This window comes from Epinephelus moara, chromosome 11 (genome assembly GCF_006386435.1).
Source record: "Epinephelus moara isolate mb chromosome 11, YSFRI_EMoa_1.0, whole genome shotgun sequence".
NCBI lineage: Eukaryota > Metazoa > Chordata > Actinopteri > Perciformes > Serranidae > Epinephelus > Epinephelus moara.
Window position 1 is genome coordinate 4561272 of NC_065516.1, and position 11519 is coordinate 4572790.

An 11519-nucleotide genomic window follows, 5' to 3' on the forward strand; every position below is an offset into this window, starting at 1 on the left:
ATCAGTGTGTGCACGTGTGACTGTATTTTTACCGTTTGTGAAATGAAATTGAAATAAAGTGTTTATATTGTTATACTTGATTTCGCCTACTGTCTGTGTGATTTTGGGGGATCTAAGAACCTTGTCTGGTGAGCGCCGGTAGTAAATTGGGCACTCGCGACATTAGCTCTGTAGGCCCTAGTATAGTCACTATCATCAACAAATCCCTAGTCTCTGGCTCTGTCCCTTCCTGCTTCAAGCAGGCGGTCGTCCAGCCTCTCCTTAAAAAGCCTAATTTGGACCCCTCCTGTCCGAAAAATTACAGACCCATCTGCAAGCTGCCTTTTGTCTCTATGGTCTTAGAGAAAGTTGTGGCCAACCAGGTCACTAGCTATCTGTCAAATCATAACCGCGCAGACAAATTTCAATCCGGCTTCCATAAAAAACACTCCACTGAAACCGCCCTCCTCAGAGTCTCAAATGACCTCATGGTGTCAGCTGATAATGGTGAATGTTCTGTCCTAGTGCTATTAGACCTCAGTGCGGCATTTGATACGGTTGATCATGGCATCCTGCTGGACAGACTCAGGGAGTGGATGGGCATATCTGGAAGCGCTTTAAATTGGTGCGCCTCCTACTTTAGGGAGAGAAGCTTCTCTGTGGCTGTGGGCCCTTTAAAGTCTGACCACTCTGCCCTTTCGTGTGGCGTGCCTCAAGGTTCCGTCCTCGTGCCATTTTTCTTCGCCCTATATATGCTCCCGCGGATGACATCCAGCTGTACTGTTCTTTCAAGCCTGATGAGTTGGAGAAACTCAGTCCTACAAGAGTGTCTCTCCCCCATTGAAATCTGGATGGGCTGTAATTTTCTCCAACTAAATGCTGTTAAGTCAGAGGTCCTAATTATAGCCACCGACAATATTGCCTCTCGTGTGTCCATGCACTTGGGGTCCTTTAAAGAAATTGTTCGCACCCACCTGAGAAATCTGGGCATCTTATTTGACCATTCTATGCATCTCGACAAGCATGTCAAATCCCTCACCCGCACCTGTTTCTTTCACTTCAGAAATATTGCAAAACTCCGGTCCATCATATCCCACTCTGAATTAGAAATGTCTGTACATGCCTTTATCTCATCAAGGCTTGATTACTGTAATTCACTGTTCACCTGCCTCAACAATTGATCTAGTTGTTTTGAACTAGTTGGAGCCAACTCCAACTAGTTCAAAACACAGGTCCAAGAAATCATGCCACAACACCCCATCCTGGCTCCCAGTCCAATTCAGAATTAATTTCAAGGTCATGTTACTTACCCACAGAGCCCTCCACGGTCACGTCCCCTTCTACCTATCTGATCTCATCCTCCCATATTCCTCCAGAAAATCACTACAATCAGCCGACCAGGAGTTTCTGGTGGTCCCCAGGACCAGACTAAAGACAAAAGGGGATCGAGCCTTTGGGGTAGTGGCCCCAAGGCTCTGGAATGCCCTCCCCCTGGCCCTGCTCTCAGTCCCATCTGAGAGCACTTTTAAACAGCAGACTCACCTGTACAGGCAGGCTTTCGCCCACCTGTAGCCAACCACTGTCTTCTTCTCGTCGTATTTGTTGTCTTATTCTATGCTTTTTACCTTGTTAATTTCTAAGTCCTTATTTTATTTTGTATTTTATTGTGTTGTTTATTGATGTAAAGCCCTCTGTGCATTCATGCTGTGAAGTAAATAAAGTTTTACTTACTTAACTTTTGTGGTGTTAGAATGGTGTCAGAAAATGGAAATACTGAAGTGAAGTACAATTACCTCAAACTGCACTGAACAAGCAGCAGCTTGTCTCTGAGTGTGAGGTCAGTGTTTAGCCCAAGGACATTTTCACTGATAGTGGTGGATACACACACACACACACACACACACACACACACACTATATTTAATCCTCATCTTCAGGTCTGGGTGTTTTGTTAAGCCATCAGGGCTCATTAGTTCACTCTTCTCTCCACTCTCCTAATCTCCTCTCCTCTTCCTTTGTTTTGCCCCCCCCACCTCCTTCTTCTCGGACTGACCGACAGATGAAAATCAGAAAAGTGAAGCTGAGCAGTTACTCTGAAAGAACCGCTCCATCTAAAGTTAAATATTCATGCATTACTTATTGATGATTCTTCGTATATGTTGAATTATGTTCTTATTTTTGCATGCTCAGCAGACCTGGTGAGCTTTTACTGAAAGGATCTCTGTGTAACACCAACACGGTCTCCAGTTTCCTTTTGATTAGTTTGACTTTACAGGAAACTATCTCAGAAAAAATACAATAGTAAAAAAACAGCATAAAACATTGAAGTGCTCGACAGCATGGGCACTGCTGCTGCAAAAGACTTACAACTGCCTAATAAGTCAGATGATTCTAATGGTATCATTAGGTGAAAGATGATATTGATGTGAAGTGTGCAGCAGCAAATGTTTGTTCATCAACATTTTCCCACCAAATCATCCCCCAAAATACAAAAGTTAGAAGTCATGGCGTCATGTTGGTGATGGATGTTTCTGTGACATTAATATATTTTGATGCTGTTCTTTCCTTTGAATCTTTTTCCTACAAAACACAGCACAGAAGGCTTATAGTGATCCTCATGTTTTTCAGCATTTCTCCATTGTTTAATTTTCTTCCACCTCTTCACCCCCTCTCCATCCATTATTTTCCACTGAAAGCTCTCAGTCGATTAACCTAATTCCACCTGCAAACACACAATGCAGCTGAAAAACAGGAAAAAACTGTCATCTTTAATCCTGATTTAACTGAGTGAGAGCAGAGAAACATGAAAGGAGGAGGAGGAGGGAAAACGGGGAGGAAGACAGAACCCTGACTTCTACAAATTACAATCACACAGCTGATGAGCTCTATAAGTGACATTTTATAAAAAATGTGAAACAAGGACTCATTTATGATAAATATGGAAGTTTAACTATCATGATTTAAAGTGTTTTATGGATCTGTTAAACACATACTGCTGTGTGAAAGATTATGGTCCTTGGATACTGAACACTGACTTGAAAAATGAAAATGCTTTTCCTTCATTTTTCATTATATAACTAAAGCCACCATCTTTCATGACCCTTAAAGGTCCCTCGAATTGAGACATGCTTTAAAGGTCCAGTGTGTAGGATTTAGGGGGATATATTGGCAGAAATATAATATAATATAATATAATATAATATAATAGTAAGAGGGAAAAGCCCCTTTTTCTTTTTTTATAATTTCTTTTAAGCAGTAAGTGTATAATTTGGGTAGAGCACCTCTGTGAGACAGAGCAAGACAGTACAACTAGATAAGCAGTAGTAATGTTTATTTCTCCACTTAGAGACAAAGCACCACAACTGATGGCTTCTCAAAGTGACTGCAAACTTCATCACACAGACTGAACTACCAGCATATATAATAATGCACTAAAACCAAAATTAGTTCAGCCTAAACAATGTACACTACACCACACCACAAGAGTAAGACATTTGTTGCTTAGGGTACTTGTACTACAAAGGTTATAGGAGAACACGTTACTATAAAAAAAACAGAAAATATTGAGTACAAAAGCAGGCTAAAAACAACAACAATACAACACAAAAAGAATGCGTGCATGCAATGAAAAGTGTCCGGGAGTGACCAGGCTAGAGAGACTGGACTCACAGCAAGCTGTCAACAAATGCAGGAGTAATCTCTCTGCTGAGTTAAACTTAATTCACAAAATCACTGCACAATAGTGCACACAGTCCGATTTCAGCTTTTTATTCTCAATACAATACCACACAGCCGCTTTGCCACCTCCGCTTTGGTCGTTCTCCAAACAAAACAGCCTGACTGGAGGGCAGAGCAGTCTTTTAAGGAGACACTGATTGATCTGCTGATTATCAATTCACCACAGCTGTGAGGTTTGCATCCCATGGCTCGCCGGCAGACCCAAGAAGTAGAGGAGAGGGAGAGAGAGCACAATTAAACTCAAAAGCAGGTGCTTACATAATATCATCAGTATGTTTTCTTTAGTGTATAATCACCTGAAAATAAGAATTGTTGTGTTTTTGTTACCTTATAATGACTCGTTTCTATCTACATAGGGAGCAGTTCCTCGTCTACGGAAATCACCATGTTGCACCACCATGTTTCTACAGTAGCCCAACATGGACAAACCAGACACTGGCTCCAGAGAGGGACATTTCACGTTTTTGTGTCGGAAAGCTCAGTTAGCAGCCCCTCCATGACAAACAATGTCTGAGAAACACTGACTTGTAACGTGAAACTGACAGCCACCATAGTTAGTGGCTGCAGCTGTGCAGTGCTGCTCAAGTGCAATTGTGACTTTTGTTGCAGACAGTGAGGGTCTGAAGATTTGACTGTTAAATGCTGAAGCTGATTTTACGGTGGCCTTGAAGGCTCAACACACTGCAGAATAAGAAAACACAAATGAAGAAGCATCTTCACACAAAGACATCAATTTGATGACACATGAACAGCTTTTAGAAAAAGTGCTGCAAGAAGCTCACAACACAACAGAGACTGTTTCCAGGGATGTGATTCAGATATTATTGCAGATATCTGCTGTTAACCTAGCATTAGCTGTTTGTTTATAATCATAATATCAGAATCATGTCATCATTGCAGTCACAGATAGCTGTCTATCTGTACTCCTGTATGTGTGGACGAGGCATCAGTTGTCATTTGTCTCCAATTGTTTTAATTTAAAATGTTGAATCCATCAGTTTATTACATGAATCTAAAATTTATATAATATAGTTTATTATAAAAATATTTGATAAACTGGTATATAATATTACATAGGATATGCTAATATTTGTTTGATGACAGCAGTTTTTCTGAAGAAATGTTCCCATGAACCAAACATTTACTGGATGAGATGATGTCATCGCCCACTCACTTTGCTGTTTTCCCATTGGTTCACGTATTTTCTCAGACGGTTGACACAGATAAGATATGTGTGTGTGTGTGTGTGTGTGTGTGTGTTTGTGTTGTAACTTGTTGAAGAGGGCATGCTAAGACACTGCAACTGTCACACTGATGGGATTAATCAGGACCAGATCTTGGAATTCATGTGTGTGTGTGTATGTGTGTGTGTGTGTGTGTGTGTGTGTGTGTGTGTGTGTGTGTGGTCAGGCTCATGTTACTGGATTTACTACAAAAACATTCCACACAGAGTGAAAATAAACATTATTTCTGACGTTCATCAGAAACACGACTCATCTATGAATCAGCTGTCAAACGTGATAAAACAGATAAAGGTAAGTGAGAATCTTGTTTCAATTCAATTTCAGTCATCCTCATTGTGTTTGTGAAGCTGCTGTTTCTCAGGTGAACAGTCAGCTGTTAGCTTCACCTGACCTCAGTTCTGACCCACATGTGAACTGAGTCGAGGTGTTTTCTGCCCGGCGACACGCTGTCACATTTTATTAAACACAAATGAACAAGAAAATCCATTAAGGGTTTTTTGTTCTGCTTTGTTGGCAAGAAACGAGCGGCTACACACGAAGGATTTTAGGTAAACAACAGAAAAGCACAGAGGAGTTATTAATTATGAATGCAGAGAATACTGCAGTGTGGGTGAAATCAGTGACCCCATTAGCATGAACACATGATAAACAAACAGACGGCAAAGGAAGGAGAGACACGTTAAATAAAATGTAATGATTTTGAAACAGAAAGTAAAGAGGTGTCTGAGCTCTGCAATTTTAACATTCTGTTTTTAGTTCGAGATCAGTTTAGAGGAAGAAAAAAACACATCAGGAAACTTTACTTCCCAACAGTGAAGTGAAACAGCTTTGGAAGCCACAGCAGACTGATAAAGGAGTTGCTGTAAAAGCACCACTGCAACTATTCTGATATTTTGTTTTCATAATTTGGCCATTTGGGTGCCCTAAGTGCAACTGACTGTATTAATAACTATAATAATAACCTTAAAGTATGACCACGCTGATCAACAAGTTCGCACTGTAGCTGCACTGTGTGCACTGAACCTGCAGTGAGCACAGCTCAAACCACATTGTGTCTGACACAGCCTTATCTGGGTGAGTTAATGCAATACGTATGATTAGAATTGACGATGATCCATCCATCTATCCACTTACCTGAGGCCAGGTCAGTACTCCAGATGTCCCTCTCCCCAGTGACACTTGCCAGCTCCTCCTGGGGGATCCCCTCCCAGGCCAGATGAGATACATAACCCCCCACCTTGTTCTGGGTCTGCCCAGGGGCCTCCTGCAAGTTGGATGTGCCCATAACACTCCTAACAGGAGGCGTCCAGCAGGATCCTGATCAGATTTCACTTGTATCTGCGATCTCATCTCATTCTGTAAATCATCTCATCTGTAAATCAGTGGATACATTTTTTTAGAGCATTACAACCACTGTGAAATGATTTGTTTCATTATTTGATCCATAGGGACCATTAACATTTGGAAAGTCTAGAAGAGCTGTAAAATTAAATCAATTTACCCATCCAAGTTAGCAGAGCTAAACTGCCATACTCAGCAGCATTAAGTCAACTGTGCGCCTTCTTTGTGGGCCCCATAATGTGGAGGATCCAGGTGTTTTCATACTGTGAAATTAGAGCTTTTTTGGCTTCATGTGCCACTAAGCAACTTTTATAGGAATAAGTGGGGCCCTGCCTCCAATGCTGTATCTAGGTCTCTTTATACATCCATGCTGTAGATGAGGACCTGCTCCCTATATAGATATAAATGGTTCATTCTAAGGTAACAAAAATTCAACAATTCTTATTTTCAGGTGATTATACACTAAAAAAACATCCTGATTATATTATATTCTATTTCTGACAATATTTCCCCCTAAATCCTACACACTGGATCGTGAAATACATTTTTATATAAAATAAATGTATTAAAGAAACAGTGTTCTTTGTTCTTTCTGGTTTAAGACAAAATGACATGTATGAAGATGGGACAAAATGGGACAGACATGTCTCACTGTTATCTGATTTCTTTTAGATCCAATGACTCAGTTAATGACCTATCAGGAAAATGACCAGCAGATTAACAGAATACAAACATGTCTGTTGCAGTACTGGTAGATCCACCAGGCTTTTAAAATTTAAACACTAAACTGAGATTTTTATTTAATAATAAGTCAAATATCATTTAGAAAATGTAGTGAGACACAAAACCTCATCTTACTAGCTGACAATTTTGGACGGTTCTGACGTTTTTTTGCACTTGAGAGTTTTAAGTCTGTTTCAAACTGAACAAACACAAACAGTCAAGTACCCAAGTCAAGGTTTGATCTCTCCTCTCCACCTCTCTTGTCAGTGTCCTTCCCCTCTGGACTTCTTCAGCACTGACGAGCAAGCAGAGAGAGAATGATGATCAGACTGAAACTTCACCTCCATCTGTCCTGAGAGAAAAAACTTGTAACTTTTGACTGTACTGTCAATTTGTTGTTGAGCTTTGATCCAGATCTGCATGTCCTGTTGTCCCACAAGGTCTCCACTCCTGGTTTATACTCAGCTGGTCTGGGCTCAAAGCTCTTTCTTCTTTTTCCATTTAAAAACCTGCTTCTCAACCAGAAGAGCCATCAGAACTTCCTGATAACTTTTAGATCAGAGGATAATTATCGTTGGTGTTCAGAGAAGAACTCAGAGAAAGAGAAAGAAGATTGGGCTCTCAAAAGCTGCAGAAAATGAACCTTCATCAACCTGTAGAAATAAACTTTTTAAAATGTCCACACATGATCAACAGAATGGCACCTGACAATAACTTCTCAAGCTTAAAAAACACCCTTCAAATAGTCCAAAATTACTACGTACATTTCTCGATGTGTGTTTCTGCCACTCTCTGACTTCAATCAGAATCAGTTTTATCACGAAGTACATTTTCACTTCACTTCTCTCAAATTTTCTTTGGTATTTGGTGCATATACTAAACATACAATAAACAAATTAAAAGGAATAGAAATAAGGCATAACATTCAAGAACATAAATATAGAACAGAAAAGTTACAATATACAGTGGCATCCAAAGGTTTGGGCACCCCTGATCAAAATTTCATTAACTGTGAGTAGTTAAGTGAGTACAAGATGAACTGATTTCCAAAAGGCAGGAAGTCAAAGCAAGATCACTTTTTTATTTAGATCTTTTACAGTTTCAAAATAACAAAAAAGGAAGTTTGAGCACCCTGCATGGTCAGAACATAGTAGCGCCCCCTTTGGCAAGTATCACAGCTTCTAAGTCTCTCAGTTCTTTGGGGCATTGGTGGCTTACTGGATAGAGCAGGCGCCCCATGCCGCAGCAGCCAAGGCTCGACTCCAGCCTGTACTCCCCCGCTGCCCCCGCCACCCAAACTGTAGTAGACACTGTAGTAAAAAAAAAAAAAAAAAAAAAAATACTTTTATCAAACAAATATGTACAATATAGCAGTTTCAGAATAAGAGAGCTGCACAGTTTTGAGCAGAATGTGCAAAAATATTAATCAGGGGATGTGAAAAGTTCACAGTAGAACAATTATTTTGCACTATGCAGAGGTTAAAGAGAATTATTTTTGAGTAAGAAATTTTTATTTAGAAGAAACAAAGTACTTAAGAAAGAAATGATGAACATGTGATTTGAAACAAAGGCCACTCTGAAACCAGGAAAAAATTAAATGAAGAAAACTTTTGAAAGTACACACTGACATTCTTATGACTGCGTGTGAATGTTTTCTGATGTTTGCTGAACATTCCTCATCTGTTCAGGTTGATCACATGTCTCATCATTGTGTTCTCTGTTCGTATTTGACATTGGCTCACATGACTCACCTTTTGTTTTCACTTTGTGTTTTCACTTTGTGTTGTTTTTCTATTGAGGAGAGCAGCAGGTTTGACAGGATCGCATTTCTATAACCATATATTATTTCCTTTACTTTATTCAATAGGAAATTAAAATTAAGGTAAAACAAAACCTCCTGTGTTGATGGACCATCATTGGTTCCCAACCTGAGGTCCAGACTGATGGAAGGTCATCAAAAAATCATATTATTACTAAATTAAATGACTTTTATTTATTCAGACTTTATTCTAACATTTGATTATTCCTTATGAAAAAAAAAAAAACCTGTATAATTTGCCTCATTTAACAAATGAGTATTTGGTCCTTCAGCAGAAAATTTTGAGCATCAAACACTTGATTTCCTGCATTCTGGTGAATTTTTATGAACCAATTTACTGTGTAAATGTCTTTAATTTAGTTAAAATAAAAGTCCTCTGCTACGTTCATTTTGTGTTTTTATTAGGTGTAGACTGATGCACATGTTTTAGATATTGAGGGGGATGTGTCACCTGCATCCCCCCTGAAATCTATGCCTATGATATAATGTATTACACAATAAATTAACTGATGATGAAAATATATTAATTAGTTGCTGTGTAGTCTTTAAGAGAGAATTTTATTTTATTAGCTCATAATGTTTTGTTCTAAACAATAAATAAATATATAAATAAATTAATGTTCAATATTTCCCGCTGACATGTAGGCTAGTGGAGCTGAAATACAAAGCAGCATAAATTCTAAAGTAAAAGTACCCTTAAAATTGTATTTCCGTACACCACTGAGTTAATGCACGTGTTACTTTTCACTGGCCTGTGGCCACCAGGGGGCCTCTGAAAGAAAGAAATACAAGCGAAGACAATTTCCTCTGTTGATTTGATTCATTTACTTTAATTTAATAAAACTTTATTTATTCCTGTTAGGGTGAATAAAGCCAGCGCGCTGGGTACGTTTCCTGGTAATATCTATAAGGTAAAAATTTGACCATATTCCTCTGTCTCTTCCCTGTCTCCTCTCGAATGGACGCAGTGAAGTGTTTTTTATTCCATGAACATTATTTAATGTTTTTTTTTTTATTTGTGCTGTTGTTTTATTTGCATTTTCTCTGACAGACGATGTTGAGTTTCAGCAAAGTCGACCACACATGTATGTGATGTGTATGACATGTCAATAAAGTTAACTGAAACTGAATAAGAGAGAGAGGGAGGAGGTGTGGAGACAGAGGAGGTGTGGACTTCTCTGCTGTCTTAGTTCACCTAGATCCGCTCCAACCCTCAACCACGCGAGTTCCTGTGCTGTCACTGCGACTCATGGAGAAACCATCTGTTCTCAACTATCACAAGGAGACAAACTTTGAGGAGTTTAAATAAAGAAACACCTGCAGACATGAGGTTTTGGGGAGGCGGAGGAGGAGGAGGAGCGGCGCTCCTGATGCTGCTGCTCGGCCGCTGCTGCTGCACCAGTCCCGACAGGAAAGGTAGGACTGAGCCCGGGGTGAGAGCTCCGGGGAGAGAGCGTGTCAGTGTGGGAGACAGGGAGCAGGAGCCCGGGCTGAGAGCCCTGGAAAGTGAACTTAAGACTGTTTCTGCTGTTTTTACTTAAACAAGAGATTTACCGATTTATCTCCATCGCTGCTGCTTTACCTTAAGAGTTGTAGCCTGCTATTTATCCTACAGTTGTGTAAAAAAGAAGATAAACTATGAATAGATTGATGCAAACTGAGTTTTAATACATTCAAAGTTCACAAAATGATAATAAGGTGAAATATTACAGAAATGTTATAAAAGACGTCAAATGTAAATGTAGCCTATCTTTATAACAATTGGTTAAATTCATATAACGTTAGTGAAAGTAGAGTTTAGATATGTAGGTTCTTACAGGAATGAATGGTTAAACTACAAGTACAATTTATACCACAGTAAGAACATTATAATAGTGATTAATATGCTCAGTCATAAATTAGGCATAAACCACATGATACCAGTCGCATTCAACACTAATTGTGACAACAGTTTAGATTATTATCATGGAGTTTCTGCAAAAGAAACACTTTAAACAGCTCACAGACAAAGTGGATTCATGTAACGGGTTACAACTGAGTTGAAATGTGAGCTCAGTTTGGCTCCCGTCAGAACATCACAGGAGAGAAACTACACTTAAACTCTTTCATTACTGAATTATCACCAATTAAACGTTCATTTCCTGCTGTTTTCTTTGCATCTGAGCCAACTCTCCGAGCTCGTCTGCCCTCACTGCGGCTGTAGCCTGAATAACCTGTTTGTTCCAAACATGAACTGATGAGGAAGAGCCTCAGTAGGGCTTCAGCTTGCAGTTATTTTCATGATTGATGGATCTTCTGATTATTTTCTTGATTAGTTGATTGTTTGGTCGAGGTTACAGATTACTAGCTAGGCCTACCCTGTTAAAAATGTAACATGCATTGTTATTATTTTAATTTCTTCATCAAAGTAATGCAACTCATTACATTTGATTACTTTTTGATTACTTTTCTCACAAACAAGGCCATAACTACCATAGAGGACACCGAGGTCATGACCTCGGTATTTTTTCCCGACCTAAATGAATGAATAAAATGAAAATAAAAATAAACCATTTCATTTGTGTGGTGAAAGTACGTGGGAGGACCGATGGAAGGTGATTGAGTGACTCTCTCTTCTCTATAATAACAATTATTTAAAAAAGAAAATTCTGGTACTCTTGTTTGATCGACGCAGCT

General features: G+C 39.3%; 1 protein-coding gene across 1 annotated transcript in view; it reads left to right on the forward strand.

The window, feature by feature from the left end:
• Window positions 1-10017: 10017 nt before the first annotated feature.
• LOC126397591 (melanoma receptor tyrosine-protein kinase-like) overlaps window positions 10018-11519 on the forward strand; it is an 88246-nt gene continuing 86744 nt past the window's right edge. Inside the window, exon 1 of the mRNA XM_050056481.1 lies at window positions 10018-10259. Coding sequence (XP_049912438.1) covers window positions 10169-10259 — 91 coding nt within the window. The 5' untranslated portion in view covers window positions 10018-10168. The remainder of the gene's footprint in view (window positions 10260-11519) is intronic.